Source organism: Numida meleagris, chromosome 7 (assembly GCF_002078875.1).
Source record: "Numida meleagris isolate 19003 breed g44 Domestic line chromosome 7, NumMel1.0, whole genome shotgun sequence".
Taxonomy (NCBI): domain Eukaryota; kingdom Metazoa; phylum Chordata; class Aves; order Galliformes; family Numididae; genus Numida; species Numida meleagris.
This window is the reverse complement of record NC_034415.1, coordinates 6140953-6158217: the sequence shown is the minus strand read 5'-3', so window position 1 is coordinate 6158217 and position 17265 is coordinate 6140953. Positions and strand designations below refer to the sequence as shown.

At 53.2% G+C, this 17265-nt stretch overlaps 1 protein-coding gene across 2 annotated transcripts in view; it reads right to left on the bottom strand.

Annotated features, from left to right (window-relative positions):
• The window catches only part of GLUL (glutamate-ammonia ligase), a 9386-nt gene continuing 3296 nt past the window's right edge, over positions 11176 to 17265 (bottom strand). For both annotated transcript variants that reach the window (XM_021404731.1, XM_021404729.1), the window contains exons 2-7: positions 16255 to 16445; positions 15072 to 15233; positions 14625 to 14771; positions 14090 to 14217; positions 13717 to 13916; positions 11176 to 12838 (exon numbers count right to left, since the gene is read on the bottom strand). In XM_021404731.1, coding sequence (XP_021260406.1) covers positions 12520 to 12838; positions 13717 to 13916; positions 14090 to 14217; positions 14625 to 14771; positions 15072 to 15233; positions 16255 to 16445 — 1147 coding nt within the window. In that variant the 3' untranslated portion in view covers positions 11176 to 12519. The remainder of the gene's footprint in view (positions 12839 to 13716; positions 13917 to 14089; positions 14218 to 14624; positions 14772 to 15071; positions 15234 to 16254; positions 16446 to 17265) is intronic.

The window sequence follows — 17265 nt, the reverse complement described above, 5'->3', positions numbered from 1 at the left end:
CCTGCCAGCTCCTAATTCTGCCAGGCCTCTCCAGGGGGAGGATCTGGGGAACTGTCTCAGTTGGATTCCATTTTCTGGTGGGTGAGACCAGCATGGGAGCTCCCTGGTGCAGAGCAGAGGTGATGCGCATCAGGGTGACGCCAAGGACAATCTGCTGACACCTCGATGCTGGCAGCCAGGAGGCAGTGGGGGATCAGAGAGCCCCAGCGCAGGCAGGGAAACAGCCAGGTGAAGCACACGGAGCCAACAGCAGCCAAATCCTCTGCCCTGGGGCTACCTGAGCCCCCAGCAGTCAGACGCAAGGGGTGGTTGATGCCGTCAGGTTTTCCAGCTGTACCCACCTCTTGGGCATGAAGAGCTGTCAGGCTGAAAATGCACAGCTCCCCGGGGAGCAGGAGAGCTATTTTGGAGCTTGCAGCAGCCCACATTATTTCCGGCAGCCGGCACTGAGCTATGCAGGCATCTGGCTGCGCAGGTACGGAGTAGCTCGCTCGGAAACGCTGCTCTGCCATTATAATTTTGCTGAGTTTTCCCACATTTCCATTTCTCCCCCGTGCCGCTGGGATGTGGGGGGGGGGGATGATTTTCTTCCTGTGCAGGACGGGGCGGGGGGGATCTGTGTGTGTGGTATGCTCACAGTGTCTCCTCACCCACAGCAACGTGTGCACCCAGCTTTGGGCAGAAAGCCCCACAAGAGGTGACGTCGGTGCCTGGCCTCTAGGACAGATGGGTTTGCCTTGGGAACAACCCCCCCTGGCTTCCTGCACACCTGCACGGAGGACGACTCCATGCCCCTCTGCCCCACGTCAGGGTCAGGCGGCTGCATCATGCGCCCGAGCATCAGCACAGCTGGCAGCCAGTGCCAGCAAATCGCAGCCTTTGTGCTGGGTCACCCCCCCTCGCATCCCCTTAATAGCCCCTTTCTGACCCGGGGAACATGATCCTGCATCACCCCATCCTGCTGCAGGACCAGGCTCTGTTGGACGCATGCACAGCCCAACCCAAGCCCTGCAGCCTTAGAGTTGGCGGCAGAGCCAAATTTGGGGTATTTTGGGTTGGTGCATTCAGAAGAATCTCTGCCGCTGCCATATAAACCCTCTGCATTTGGCTTCCACCAAAACGAGCATTATCCTTCAATCTTCTGTCATTGTCCCCCTGGCAGGCGTTTGGCAGCCGAATGGCCATTTGGGCACGCAGGGAAGCGGTGCACAACTTTGGGCATCCCAACACGAGGGCTGAGATTTGGCCCCTGTCCGGGAACACGGACCACCTCGCCAAGCTGTTGTTCCCATTTGTCATTCAGCGCGAAGGAAATCTGCGCCATTCTCTGTCATCCTCCCCATCCCGGAGGATAATTGATGCTAACGTCATTGCAGATCGGTCCAGCTGCCAAGCTCGGGAACAGATGTTTTATTGTTCCAAGCGAGCACAAAACAAAAAGCAACCCCCCAAAAAAAAGAAAGCAAGCAGCACCACTCAGCTAATTTGTGCTTGCGGTGAGGTTAGCCGCAGCTTCCTCACCCCAGAAATACACAGAGAGGGAACAGCAGCCCCGGGGAAGACCCAGGCCTCCAGGAAAGGCAGGATTTATCCATCTAGCTCAGTGCAAACCTCTTCCCCATGGGTAAGCATGGCACCTCTCCTGTGCAGGACTGGGAAATGCAAACTGCTCGGGTGATTTCCCCTACATGGCCAAAGCAGAGGCGCGGGGCCGCGGGCGAAGCCGACGTGAGTGTCTTTTGACACCTCCTGGTGTGTGCCACACGCCTGTCACTGCTGCTGGCAGCGCACCGTGTTTTCACCCTGCTCCATGAGATGGGGGTGGTACAGAGCTGACCTTTGTCATTCCACTGCGCGAGCACTGAGGGGACCGAGCCACCGCGTCCCTCCCTTTGCTGCCCACTGGTGCGCTCCCATTCCAAGCACCCTCTGTCCTGTGGCTGCTTTGTGATGCATCCTTTTGGAGGGATGTTGAGGGATCTTGGAGGCCTGCTGGGTGTTAACCTGCAGGGGCAGTGCATGGAGGCAGCCCCACTGCAACACTGCCGGCTGCAAATGCACCGCCACGTCGATTGTAGGTGCAGAGACTGCAAGGAGACCTAGGAAGGAGATGGCATGGAAAATATTTGCTTCGTGAGGTCAGTGCTCTCTTCGCCTCTCCGTGCAGGGGACTTTGAACACAGGAGGGCAGCCACCTCCTGCACACTCCTGCTACATGGAGAGGCCCAATGGAAAGCAGAAGTGGAAAGTTGTGCATGCAGGAGGCAAAGCAACTGAGCCTTCAGCTGCTGCGGCGCGTGCTTGCTATTAGGGGAAACAGCCTGCTTGGAAGGAGCTTTGGGTGCTGCAGGGCCGAGCTGCTGGCTGGTGGTCAGCTTTGCCTCTTGTCCAAGGAGCCCCAAGCAAGCTGTGTGTGTGTATATATGTATGCATGTGCATGCACTGATGCAGCAGCCCTAATGATGACCCCAAGCAGGAGGAGCGCCAGGCAGAGCTGCCAGCTCTGGGATGCTCTCAGCGCTGATTCAGGCAGTGGGATGGGTGCCTGCCTGACTCACTGCCTGCTGAACCCCAGCCCCAGTGGGACATGTCAGTGGGAGGTGATGTCTGCAGCCAGTCGGTGGTGTCACTCGGCGGTGAAGCATCCTTCTTGCATCACACAGCCCATTGCACACGAGGGGACTCACTCCACAGCCCATTGCTGGTGCCATTGCTCAGCCCCAATCCCTGGCATCTGGGACACTTGAGCCCTGGCTCAGCTGTTGGCTGTTGGCGGAGCAGGACGGGCTCACGGAGTAGGGCTGCGAGCTGGAATTCCACTCACCACGGGGACCTCGTGCCTGCAGTGCGCTCTAAAAATACAAACAAGGCAGCAGGAGGGGAGAAACCCACCCTGCTCTCAGTGGGGTCTGGCCAGCCCCTTCCCACTGCTCCCGCAGCAAAGCAATCAAGCTTAAAAAATGACCCAGACCCTATTCTTCCCCAGTGTGAGCTGAAGAATATAGCTGGAGATTAATAAAGCTAATGAACGTAACTAATGATGCTCCCGCCGCCCCATGCCCTGCATCCCGGGACGTGCCACCTTGTGCCCTGCCGCCATGAGAAGGCACCGAGGTGCCGATGCAGGGATCAGCTAATACAGGGAGCAGATCGAGTTACAGGCCAGCTATTGTATCATGTTTACCCGCTCACCGCGCATATCCTGTGCTCGGAGGATTCCTGGAAGCGGGATCCCATGTCGCACCCTCCTGCCGTACAAACACGCCGGCTGTGCCGAAACCAAAGCCCGCACGTGACCGGGCCGACCTCACCCCTTCCCACCCTCCTCCTCCTCCTGCTGAGTGATTCCAGCACAGGGCTGGCCCCATCTTTTCAGATTATTATTGTTATTTTTTTTTCCCCCTTGTCTTCTCTTAACCCCGACTTATAATTTAAAGCAGAAGGGGTGACACCAGGAGAAACGCGGCAGGAGAGGAAGCTGGGGGAGCCCAGCCCACACTGCTGGGGCAGCCCTGCCCTGGGATGAATAAGGGATGTGAGTCAGAGCAAGCCCCAAGCCGCTCTGACAGATCTGGGCTCCATACATCAGAGCATCATAAGATTGGGAAAGACCTGCAAGATCACCGAGTCCAAACCCAACCCATTCCCACCATGGCCACATCCCTCAGTGTCACATCTCCATGGTTCTGTAATCCCTGAAGGGATGGCGACTCCACCATTGCCCTGGGCTGCCCAGCACAGTGGAGGATGGGAGGGAGCCCACGGGGTGCCAGGGATGCGAGCTCTCTCCACGCTCACTTTTAGCATCAGCTCTCCCATCACATCTGCATGTTCCTGTCCCTTCTCCCTTTACTTACAAACACACACATAAGCCCGGCGCAGTCCCAGCCCACAGCCAGGCCCCCATCAGCACCCACTATCTCCGTATCCTCAGCAAACTGCCTACATATAACAGCAGGAGGACCCTGCTGATCTGCAGGCATTTTCCAGGAGTGGACCACGTGGGCAAGAAGCAAGGTGGTGGGTGATGGGAAGCATGAGGAGCATCATGAGGTGCAGCCGTTCCCATGGGCGACGTGTTCCTGGATCCCCAAAAATGGACACCACGGCCCCTATAAGAGCAGAGAGAGCTTACACTTCCCAGCACCACGGGGACCCCATCCCACTGCATGTCTCACCCCACGTGTTCCCATTCCACCTCTGCCCCAGAGCCAGAGCCCCACAAGGCTGCACATCTGGATGGGCAGCAGCACGCCGGGCACTTCCCCACAGCACACAGCTGGGAATTGAGCACGTCGCCGCATTGTGTGGGGCAGGGAGGGTCTCGCTGGAGGTATTATTCTGAGCTGGCCCTGAGACCAGGCGAAACAAAAGCTCCTTCCTTGCCAAAGGGAGGGCTGGCGAGAGGTGGCCACTGCAGATGAGGGTTGGGCTGTTTTCTGGGCTTCTCAACTCTGCATTTCAGTGTTTAAATTTAGCCTGAGATTGAAATTTTGCAGACATGAGCCCTTCTGGTTAGCCAGCTTTGTGGCCAGCATCAACACGAGCTTCTGCCACGCGCTGTGCCCAGCAAGCACCCTTCCCTTCCCAGCCCGCAGCCCCAGGCAGAGCCCTGCAAATCCATGAGCACAGAATCCACCCAGACAACTCTCTGGGGATCCACAATGGCTGGGCAAAGTGCTCCGGTTGGAATAATGTCTTTTTGGGGATATTTAGTCTACACGGAGACAAAGAAAGGTGCTTGCAATTTTCTCTCTCCTCTTTAGGAGATGACAGAGGGCTCTCCCGAAGTGATGGAGAGGTCAGGAGGCGGTGGCACCAGCAACGCCTTGTGTCATCTTGCTTTTATTTTGGGGCACAGAAGGGCTTGGTGGCTTTTGGCCTCTTGCACTCCAGCTCTCCAGGCTGACCATCCCTTGGGAAGGGACTCAAGCCCCACACTTGTACTTAATTGCATCTGTAGTGGAAATGCTAAGTCACTGCCTGAACCGGTGATGGAGCACCTGGTGGGAAGGCAGGGCCAGCCCAGGGGAGCTCAGGTGCATGCCTTGCCTCCGATTACCAGAAGGATTGGAGCCAGGATCCACCCCTTCCCAGACCTCATTTAAGGGCTGGCAGTGGAGGTGAGGGTATCTTGCTGGAGATCCCTGTCTACCTGAGGCCTTCTGAAGGTAAGTAGCTTCTTTTCTTCCTGTCTGTGTCCCTAGCTTTTGCATTTGAGCAAATCCTCTCATACTGCATACTGGGACCTTGCTGCCCTGCTGCCATTGCTGTGCCTTCCATCTTATTACACCATATTGTCTTTCCTTTCTCTTCCATTACTGTCTTCCATTTTTCCCACCGTACTCCAGAACACTGTAAGTGGTTTCAAGAAAAAGCTCTGCTTGCAGTGGCTCTCCCCTCTCTATTTAGATCCTTAGATAGGACAGACACTCTTTTTTTTTTTTTTCCCCCTATATTCAGGATTTAAAGGTTGCATCCAGAAGTTTCCATCATGCTTGCCCATGCCACCTGTGATGCTAGGCATGGTCCAATCCTTACCAAAGGCTGTCACCAAGATCTGTGCTCCTGCTTGGGTTGGCCATTGGAATGACAGCAGGCAAAGAAGGAATCAGGAGGGATGCTGTTTATTTGCTGCAGTTCTGCAAACAATTAATATGGCCTTGTCCTTTGGATGAACCTGGTTTGATAAGGATCCTATTCATATTCGAATGATTCCTTAAAAGCAGAAGGTTGAACACAAGCAAGCAATCTGGCTCCTGTCTGCTCTGTGCCTTCAGGCTCCTGCCCTGGGAGTAGCACACAGCTCCTGAAGGATGAGCTGGGTTCCGCTGCTCTGCTGTGGGGCTCAGATATGTACGAGGATGCACAGAAAGCCATTGAGCCCAGAAAATGTTGAGGAAACACAAAGGTAGCTTTGTGTGGAGTGTATCAACCCTCTTTTCCTTTAATAGCAATTCTGATTCAAAGATAAAAGGATGACAAGCTCAGAACTACATGCTCCTCTCTAGGAAGAAATCCATGAGTATGCATGGCCATGCACAAGCTGGGAAGAGTAGTTGCAACATAGCTTTGGGGAGCTCCTCATGGCAGGGTGAATTAATTAGGTTCACCGAGTTGCTTAAGCCCATGCTCTGCTAAATGTGTGGCTCACCAAGGAATGAAGACCTGGGGAAGGTGCTGCCTACTACACAAGAAGGATCTTAACACGGACATGATCAAACTTAATTGCTCTGCTGAAGTGTTGATTGATCCTGAAGATCTCAGGAACAGTGTTTGTTGTAATTAAATCAGCTCTGTTGTTGCTCCTGAAATAGCTACCTGTTCCTTAGGAAAAGATTCTGGTTGTTCAGGATGCCCGTGGGGAGCAGAGCTGAGTTCCATTGGATCTTTGCACCATAAAGACCCTGTGATGTTCCTCCAAGATGGACTGGAATTGGAGATGGACTGGATAACTGAGCAGCACTAATAGTTCCATTAATTTCTCCAGAAGGAGAGTTAGCTAGCTATAGGCATAACGAGAACCTTTTGTATGTCCATCTTCATAGCCCAAAGTCTTTGGGTTAGGATCATGGGAATCCCTGATCTCAGCAGCTCCTGTTGCTAGGGTTGTCAGGTCTGAACCTTTGGAAATTAGGTAAAAGGTCTGAACACAGCACTTCTTCCTCCCCCAGGCAGCCCCTCTTCCTGCACAGTGCTGGAGGAAGGCAGCTGGGAGCGAGGATTAACTCTCGCCATCCCAGGGGCTTTCCAGATACACAGAGCAGCACCGTGCACGACATTGCAGGGATGGGATGGATGCTCCCATCTCTGAGGAGAGCAGGGCTGTGCATCCCCCTCTCCCTGCTGTAATGAGCCTGAGAGATGCTCCGAAGGACCAGTGTGTTCTATCCAGCCTACGGAATAAGGACAGACTTTAAGGGGTGTTGTTCAGGTGGATGGGGCTGCTTTGGGATGGGATTTTTAGCATGCTGGGTGGAATCTGGCATTCCTACACCTGGAAGGACCCACTGCATTCCCTCCATGTGCCTGGGGCAGCAGGGTGCTGGGCAAGGTTGGTGCACCAGTGATGCTGGTGACAGCGGTGACAGGTGACCACCCATGCACTGACACCCTCCATGTCCCAGACCCACACGTGCTCCTTGGCAATCCCCTTATCCTAGGATTTGGCACAGGGTGGCCCTGCTCAGCCAGCCTCCCTCGTGATGGCACAGCCGGCATTTCTCTGGCATGGCTTCAGGAAGCTCTGCGGGGCAGGGGAAGAGCAACAAAAGGAGCTTTGTTCCTCCTGCCTTGCCCCAGCCCCAGTGTCACACCTCCCAGGTGGAGTCACCTTCCCACGGAAGCACCTCCTGCAGTGCAGGGCGGCTGGGAGCCAGCCAGGCAGGATGTGGCCCCGTCTCTGCCCATCTCCCACCCTGTGCTTCTTTCCCAGAGCCATGCAGCTGGAAGCTAAGGAAAGCACCACCCGTGTTCTATTTTTGCTCTTTACGCCCTGTTTGCATGGGAAAGCTAGGATATGGATAAACTAAAGGTGTCCAGCACTTAAAGTTCATAGGGAAGGGAGTTATCTCCAGCTGAGATTGCTAGGAGAACCCCAGACTGCTGCTGCCACCACGCTTCTTTGGGTCTGGGATGGAGCACTGCTTGGAAAACACAGCTGCCTGCACGTCGTCCTGCTGAGACATGGACCTCTGCTTGGCACAAGGGCTAGATATAGCAAAATCAGGCCACTTTTCCAACACCATCTTGTTGGCTGCTTGCTCACTTGACTCTCTGCTTGGAGGAAGCCCACTGTGGAGAAGAATGCCCTTGGATGCTGAACGGCTGCAGCTCCTATAAGACATCAGCTGGAGGCATTAAAAAGGAAAGTGGATGCCCAGCAGGGAGGGCATTGCTACCCAAGCCTTGCTTGGCTACTGTGGCACAGCTGGGGAGCAAGTACCAGATGGTCCCTATCCCATGTCCAAGAGCTAAAATGGGACCCTATGGGGTCATTCACTGTGGGGGCTGTTCAGAATCAAGGTTGTGTCAGTTCTCACTGTCGCCAGGCTTCTTGCAGGCGACCATGCTCCCCTGCCCACCCCATAAGCATCCTATTCCCCCCCTAGGGCGAGCAAAATGATGATCCTCCCTGTCCCTGCAAGAAGAAAGTGATGAGAAGGATGCGGGGTGGAGTAAAAATTAATGAGGTGTCTCCCCCTCTTTCAATTCTCTCTTGCCCCCATAGGGTTTGATGGTCGGAAAGCAATCTGGGATCAGCAGATGTCAGCAGCACAGGAAAAACATGAGCATGCAAATGAGTGTGCCAAGCACACTCGCCCTGACCTAGGAACGAGTCAGGAGCGGGCAGTAAACCCTGTGCAATTCCTTACCACTACAACACAACACTCTCCAGTGAAGCAGCCCAGCAAGCCCAGGCTGCTCTTTGCAGTGTGCAATTGGGGTCACAGGCTTTCCGTTAGAGAGGGCTGCACTGGCTTGTGCCTGTCTATGCACAGGCTCACGCTGCCCTTCATCTCCTAATGAGCCACTTCCTCCCAGGTCGGCAGCCTTCGGTGAGTGCCACTCGCTGAGCACTGGCACAGCTGTGTGCCAGGAGGAAACGCAGCACTGGAAGCATTTCAAAGAGCAGACGGAGATCCTGCCAGGAGAGCCAGCCACATGGAGAAGGGGAAAAAAGGGAGCCAGTTAATCACGCTGTATGTGTTACCTATTTGGATGGAAAATGGGCTGAAAGTATCCTGTGTTTCAGAGCAAGTGTATGGTTTTTTGGTGATTCAGCCAGCTGAAGCCCTGGCTCCCTGGTCTACCCGCAAGACCTGAAGACACAAGGCAAGGCATTACTGCTGCTAGCTGTAACTCAAGGGGAGTAAGAGGAGCTCTTCTTCTGAACTTGTGTGGCCGTGCCTGGCCAAATGAGGTCCTGAAGCTCCTCAGACCTTGGTGCGAGGGCCAAAGAAGCCTAAGAACCCTGCTGAGCACCCAGTGCCATCCTGCACTGTACACACAGGTAGGTGCAGGACTGCTTCCCAGAATGCTGCCCTGCCCATGGACCAGAAGATCTTTGAGGTCCCTTCCAACCCAAGCCATTCCAGGATGCCATGGTCTTTTCCAGGCTCTGCACCCCCATCTGCTCACCGCACAACCCCATCTGCTCACCACACAACCCCGCACCCTATGCTGCTCACCTCTGCTGCTGTCTTTTTGGCTAGCGCTGCGGAAGTCTCCGCTTCCACCTTCCTCCCCCTGAGCCTTTCCAAACAAGCGTAACCAAAGCTGCAGAGCACAGAGAGTTCAACAAACACAGCAGGACAGAAAGGTCCCGAGGTGCGCCGTGCAAGCCTGGGCCAACCCACTGAGCCGCTGAGGATGGGGTTTGCAAAGTGGAACGCCGGGCACAGCCTGTTGACTAAGGGAGCGATGGCTCCACAAGGCTCCTCCACCTGGGGCGAGGGATTAGAAAGCAAGGCACGGCCTCCCCGCTCCTCCTGCAGCCCAGCTTTCGCTGCAGGCAAGGATTAGACCCCGCAGCAGAGGAATGCGGCTCCTTCCCAACGCCAAGTTGGCACCACGTTGCTGCTCGAGACCAGCTTACATAATGCAGCTTATGAAAGCAAAATAGCCCGGCCATGCCAGTCCATGGGCAGGAGAGGATGGGGAGGAAAAAAGGGGGAAAAAAGAGCCCGTGCAGCCACCTTGCACTGCTGGCCCAGCAGGCACTGCAGCCCCATCTCACTAGCAAAGGGAGGAAAAGAGGAGGCACCTGTGGGGCAGTCACTGACAACAAGCCCACCTCAGATCGTTCAGCCACAGAGCAAGGCATGCAGAGGTAAAGCAAATCCAGGGTGGCATCAGAAGGGCAGCTCACGGAATCACTGGTTTGTTAAGGTTGGAAAAGAGCACTAAGATCAGCAGGGCCAACCCCAACCCATCCCCACCACTGACCACATCCCTCAGTGCCACATCTCCATGGTTCTGTGACACCTCCAGGGACAGTGACTACACCAGCTCCCTGGGCAGCCTGTGCCAGTGCATCACCGCTGCTCCAGAGAAGAAATTCTTCCTAATGTAAAGAGATCAAAGAGGTCTTTGATTGCCTCAAGATTCACTTATGGGCAATCAGAGGAAACGCCTAGCATGCGAGCAGATGTATTAATTATTTCGGAGCAGGCTTGCTTCAAAAGCTGGCATTTGATTGAAAGGGAATGCACTTCAAAAAGCTGATGCTAATTCTGGCTGCCTCGTTCAGGGCAGTCAGTGGTTCCTGACACCCCAGGAGGACCAGCACCAATATGTGGTGAACACTTCTGTATCATTCTTCACGTTTTAAGCCTATGTGAATGAACAGAGAAAAGGGATTCACTTCCTCCTGGGAAGCTTAAAATTAAAAAATACTTTATAGAGATAGGTAAACAGAAAATTTGGTTTCTGAGGATTTCAGTTGCCATTTGCAAGTGCTGCACAGCCTTAAGAGGAGGGCTCTCTACCACACTTAGTTGGGAAATGGTGTTCAGGTGGCTGCAAAGCAGGCTGAGCCTGGAAGCTTTAGGCAAGAAGTCAGACAATGCTGTCTGAAGGAGAGCAGGGATTTTTCCTTCTACTTCCTGCCAGTCTTTTCCCATATATCTAATTATCAGAAGAGCCATTTTGCAGCACAATGCTCATTGTTTCAGGCTTGTTTTCATCTGGGTAATTACGAAGCCAGTGGATAAATGCTCTGTCAGCTGAGAACATGAGGTACCATTAAGCATCAAGCACCTGTGCTACATTTATGTGCAAAGCAATGGGAGGAGCAATGGACCAAACCCCATTCCCACCACCAGGGCTGCCCAGGTGCACCCTTCCCAGCCATACACCCAGCGTTTGCTGGAATTTTACTTTCTACACCCTACGGACTGTGCGTGTGGATGCCCACAAGCCCCCTATCCCCCCACAATAAGACCCCCCACCGCAGTCACAGCAGGACCACCACCCCCCAGAGAACCAGCAGCCCCCTATTGGGCCCACATTCCAGATAGGCTGCACGGATTGTGACCATCCCCTCCTTCCCACCCACCCCGCAAATGAAAAGCCAAAACCGTCCCGGTCTCAGGGTAAAATTACCTTTAAGTAAAGACAGAACACATACAAAAGAAGTTGCCAGGAAGCACGGAAAGGAGGAAGAAGTCAGAGTTAACATTTCGATCTCTCTTTTTAATTATAAAAAAAAAAAAAACTATTCGGAAGAAGTCCAAATGCAACGGAATATAACTGGCACCATCTAAGATACCCAAGTGTAAGATCCCAGAACATTTGTACCCCCAGGCCCAAGCTGGGAGCCCCCCCTCTTCTCCCAGCCACCATCAGCGGAGGCACGCAATCCCACAGCCAGGACACAACAGTGACATCGACGGTCTCTGTAAAACCACTCAGTTTTAGAAACTAAGTACATTACGAGGAAAAAAAAAAAAAAAGAAAAAAAAAAGTAATCGATAATGTCATTTATCAAAAGCCCTGCTTTAGTGACGTGCTAACCCCGCTGGAAAGCGAAGCACCCACAGCTCTGTCCAGAACATGGTTAAGTTGACCAGCCAACTCTGAGTTCGGGACGCCTTCCTCGCCCTCATCCACACCAGCACTTCATGGCTACTTGAGTTACAGTGACAAATGTCCCCCTGGGCTTCCCAGGTCTGCAAATTGCCTCCTGCAACCTCCACTCCTCTGAGTCTCCTCCACTGAGCCCTCCAAGCTCTCCCTCAGTCCCACCTGGAGGCCCTCTGCCAGCATCCCCATGAGCTCTGCCCACTCTTGTGGTCCGAGGCCCTGGGACAATATCTTTTTTCTACTTTAAAAGAAAAAAAAAAAAAACACAAAAAAATTTCATATATAATTTTTTTTTGTTTGTTTTTACATTTAAATAGAAAAATACTACTTCACTCTGTGTTACGAGCAGGAGATGGGCTGGCTTCCAATGACAGAACAAGGAGCTCTCCTAAGTGCTCCTACACCACATGCTCGATGCCAAGAAGAATCCTAGAAATCTGACAGTGCCAAGAGGCCAAAGACTTCCCCACCACACCACAGGACAGAGCAGGGCTCCATCCCAGCTCCTGCCTGCCCTCCTTGGGACACTACGCCTTGAGACCCGTCGGCTAACACCCAAATTTGGGGCAGTCAGCTATAATTTTCACTTTCCTCTCATCCGCTGGCTTTACATGTGTAGCCTGTCCCTGGAAGCCACTGGATCCCACCAGATGTACGGATGAATTAGACAAAAAAAAAAAAAAAAAAAGACACAAAAAACAAAAACAGTGGTTAAAAATTCTCTAACACCCTCTCCTCCTCTCGCCTTTTGAAGAGTCAATGACAAACAAGACATCAAGAAAACTAAACCTGCCCTCCTCCCCCACCTCAAAACAACAAGAGTTACTGAGACACCAAGTGTGTTATCTTGTACCCTCAGGATTACAACTAGAAGGGAAGTTTAGGGGTGCGGGAAGCACGGGGGGAAGGCGGTGTCTGTGGGCCTGAGTCCACTTAGTTCTTGTACTCAAAAGGCTCGTCCCCGGTTTCGTTGAGGAGACACGTACGGACCAGGGCCTCCGTCACGGCATAGGGGTCGCAGTTGGCAGAAGGCCGGCGGTCCTCGAAGTAGCCCTTCTTCTCGTGGCCCACGTTGCGCGGGATGCGGATGCTGGCGCCGCGGTTGGCCACGCCGGCGGAGAACTCGTGGATGCTGGATGTCTCATGGAAGCCCGTCAGGCGCCGGGCGTTGTCCAGCCCCCCCTTGGGGTCGTAGGCACGGATGTGGTACTGGTGACGCTTGCTCAGCTTCTCGATGGCCTCTTCAATGTGCCTGGGAAGGAAGCAGGGGAGAGGAGAAGGCTCGGTGAGCGAGCTGCTCTTGCTGTTGTGTCCAAGTGAAGGTAGCTTCAAGATGAAGTGCATTACGTCCTACAACCCACTTTCCTGCCCTTATCAGTGGGTGGCTTCGCTTCCCTTTTACTTCTGACCTGGTGTGGTTCTTGGAAAAGGATCCCCATGGCCTCAGAGAGTCCCTTGACAGGGCTCGCTGTGGGATAACACCAGCGTGACCCACAGCCAGATCTCTGCACTGCCTCCGGGGAAATCTGCTCTCGGAGGAGAGATTTCTTAACCCAAGCTTCTATTAGGGAAGCTGGCACAATCACAGGCTGGTTCATTATCTCAGAGCACCAAGAAACCACAGCTGCCCAAACAAATCCCTTTGGAGAGCTCCACCAAGGTCCAGTGCTGGGAGGTCTGCACTGAGCACGCCGGTCCCATTAGGGACCCGGGTTTTACAGTTCCAAAATCGCCATGTTGAAAACAAACATGGCATTTGCGTCCAGCCTGACCCAGACATAAGCAAGTGGTCTCTCTCATCATGGTTATAAATAAAAAATGCCTTCGCTGAGTTGGCTCGTTTGTTAACAAGAGCTGGAGAGCCTGCTACAAACCGCTGCATCCTTCCACCCGTATTGAATTTCCAATCCAGCATCAACAGGAGTGTAATATTACACGCACACAGCCCAACAAAAGACATAAACACACACAAAAAAGAAGAGTGAAATCCAGAAGAAAGCCTCATGCAGAATGGCAAGCCCCACAGTGCTGTCTCTCACACAGTCAAAAGCTCCGCTAAAAGCTTGCTGCTATCAAGTCCAACTTGCTGCCTAGCAAATGGATGCCACTGGCCCATCTCAAAAGACTTACTTGAGACCTCCATCTTCCCTCATGTTCTTGGTGCTGAAGTTGGTGTGACAGCCAGCACCGTTCCAGTTCCCAGGGATGGGTTTGGGATCGAAGGACACGATGACACCGAAGTCTTCGCACACCCGGTGGAGGATGAAGCGTGCTATCCAGAGGTGATCTCCCATCTCAATCCCTTCGCATGGTCCCACCTGGAACTCCCACTGCAGGAAGGAGGAGTCACAGCTTAGTCAGGCAGAGATGCGGCAGGGCACTTCCCACTGCCTTACATTCTGACCATTGGCAAAGCTGCACTGCTCGGAGCAGTAAGCCAGAAGCTCCTGCTGCTCGCGATTTTTCTGGACCGTCTCATCCCACAAGGCACCCAAGATTTTACCTGGGCTGGCATCACTTCTGCATTGGTTCCTCCAATTTTCACGCCAGCATAAAGGCACGCTCGGTAGTGGGCCTCCACAATGTCTCTGCCATAGGCTTTGTCGGCTCCTACACCGCAGTAGTATGGACCTGCAACAGCACAGATGGAAAACAAGAACAACATGAGCTTCCAGAAGGTAAAAGGTTCAAATTTAGAGAAGAGAGAGCACACACAGGGAAGAACAAGGCTCAGCATCCATTTTTCATGGCGGAGCACTAGTAGAGCAGAGCACTAATGGAGATGGTCTGGACTTGCACTCTGTCATGCTGGGCAACAGCAGACTAATAAACTTAGCAGCAAAATCTGGAGAAGGGCAGCCAGCATTTTTGCCTTTCCATAAAAATCTTAATTTCATGAATTAGTTTTTGCCACTGTCCTGCTTGCTGCTTTCAGTGCTAGAAAGGTCTTGAATTGTAACTTGTGTCACAAGGATCACAACTCAAGCATGGCAGTAAACATTTCCAACTCACTGCAGTGCTGGCTCCTGAAAGGTTACCTTGGGGTCCAGGGAAGCCATTGGAAGGCCAGCCAAACGGATGACCATCTGTTCCCAGAAGGGTGTACTCTTGCTCCATCCCAAACCAGGGGTGCTGGTTGGACACCATATCCATAATCCGCCTACAGGTGTGCCGGAGATTCGTCTCTACAATGGAAAAGCAGCATAAGGCTTTTTAGGATCTCCACCTCCACTCCCTGCTTCTCCTTTATCTACAGCCTGAGTGCCAGCAGCAGTGGTGGAGAGAAGAATCCAGGACCAGTGTTCCACCATAATCTTCACCACCAGCGCTTTGCTTGCCTTTTATTTTCAGGGTGCTATTTTTGCCGTGCATGATGCTGAAGGGCATGAACAACATTCGGATAGGTCTTCCCTTTTCCTCCCCCATCTTCTACCAGATTCCCCTCCCCAGAAACACCACCTCCACCAGGTAGCATGTCCATTCACCTGCAGACTGGCGGTTGTATTTGAAGACCTCACAGAGAACTAGTTTGTTGGGATCCTTCCGAAAAGGGTCCCGAAACATGGCAGCAGGTCGCAGGTACATGTCACTGTTGGAGCCTTCGGCTTGGAAGGTGCTGGAGCCATCAAAGTTCCACTCGGGGAGATCTGAAAAGAAGAGCAAGCCACTGTGAGCGCCAGGAGGATGGACTCTCCACCACCCTTCAGTGCCATGGAGGTGCAAGTGTGCTTACAGACAATGGGACCAAAGCGGGTTTCATCCTAGCTCAGCTGATTTTTTTTTTTTCCCCAAACGGAGGAAGTTGAAACACAAAACATGAAACGAGAGAAGGCAACTCCCCAGCTCTGCAGCCACTCTGAAAAACACAAGTCACTGGGCTGTTGGCCAAGCCCAAGCCAGCAGTGTGGTGTTGAGGACAATTTCTGTCTCCCAGCCTCCATGGAGTGAGCTGGGCACCCAGTTTCCCTTCATTCAGGATGCTTGGCGACTGGGGGAGAGCAAATCCCATGCACTGCTGCATGGGTTGAGCCTTGTATGGAAAAGAGGAGGAGTATGGCCAGCATGGCCTTCGTGCCCTCCATCCTGGGGGTCAAAGCACAGCGGGAGCTGCAGTGAACTCTACCCAGGCTACGTTATCTCCTATGTATCCTGGGGGGAAAGTGGGAGGATGGGAAGCACAGAGATTTCAAAAGAGCTGTGCCAACCACTCCCTTAGAGGGAAAAAGGAAAAAAAAAAAAAAAAAAGAGAGAGAGAGAGAGAATTCTGCTCAGTCACACACAGTATTTTCATTTCATAACTGTCTCCAGCCAGCTCCATGGCAACCTGAGAAAATCCTAATGCTATTATTGTGTAAGCTGGGACTGTTTGTTCTGAGGGACACAAGCTCTTAATTACACCGGATAGCTCCATTCTTTCCCTTCCACTTTCTGCCAAACTACTTCCGGCCAAAACGAGCACTTGAGAGTCAATGGACCGCGGATCCCATGCCAACAGCCCCCTGTGCTGGGCCGGGTGCCCAACCCCTGCCATGGTGCTGAGCATCACATCTGGAAAGCATGGAATGTTCCTCCCCAGGCACTTGGAGCAAGAGGTAACGGGAGGGGGATGAACAGCAGCATCTTCAGCTCTTCCCAAAAAGCACCTACAGTGAACCACGCGCCTCTCACCTTCCAGGCTCTTGGGTTCGTGGTCCAGCGTGCGGGTTTTGCAGCGGAGGTGCTCCCCAGTCCCGTCGATCCAGATGTACATGGCTTGGACCTTCTCCCCCTGCGGCAGCTTCATGTACATGTGCTTGATGGCTTTGCTCAGCTGGGAGCTCGCCGAGGTGGCCATGGCTGCGGAGCTGACGAGGGGGGTCCTGCAGGGAGGATGCCAAAACCAATCCCAACCGTGAGACTCTTCCTTGCGTTCCCAATTGGTTTTTTTTCCACGCTCTATTCACAGAGACAGCTCAGTCATGGTCCCATGCTACTCCGCACCCCATGCCCAAGGTGGAAAACCCAGCAGCTGCTCCGATACCTTCAAAGCATCCCATTAATACCCAAACTCCTGCTCCTTGGCAAGGGTCCTATCCACCACACAACAGCCTCCAAAATGCCTCCTGAGCCCGGTGTGAACTTTTTACCTCTCAAACACCCCCGTGCTCAACGCTGCTCTGGAGCAGGGCTAATGAGCAGGAAAGCTTAGCTGGGGCTTTCTTAATATGCTTGCTTCAGCAAGGAGGGCTTGCCAGCCCAGCTGCCTCCCCAGATCAGCTGGTCTGAAGTTACACAAGGCTCATCCAGGGCAGAGGAAAGCAACAAGCAGCACAGTGACCCCAAAGTGGGCTGCCATGGGGAGGCTGGAGGGGCTCTGGTCCCAACCCAACCTTCCCAACAGCCCAGGTGCATTGGGACCACTCGCGTTTGCAGCGGGGTTGGCAATGCCAGCAACTTGGAAATGGAAATCGAGTTGGAATATTCGTGCTGAGAGCCCTTAAAAATGCTAGGGCTGCTCAGGTCACATCCCCCTAGCGTGACCCCTCTCTTGAGGAAGGGGTCTTCACTGGGGTGAGCTCTGTGGAGCATCACCTCTCTCTCATTGCAGTTGCTGTTATTAAGGAAGAAGAGCGAGAGACTCGCAAGGAAAAAATAAGAAAAAATAAAGAAAGAAAAGAAAGAAAGAAAAACGAAAGGAAA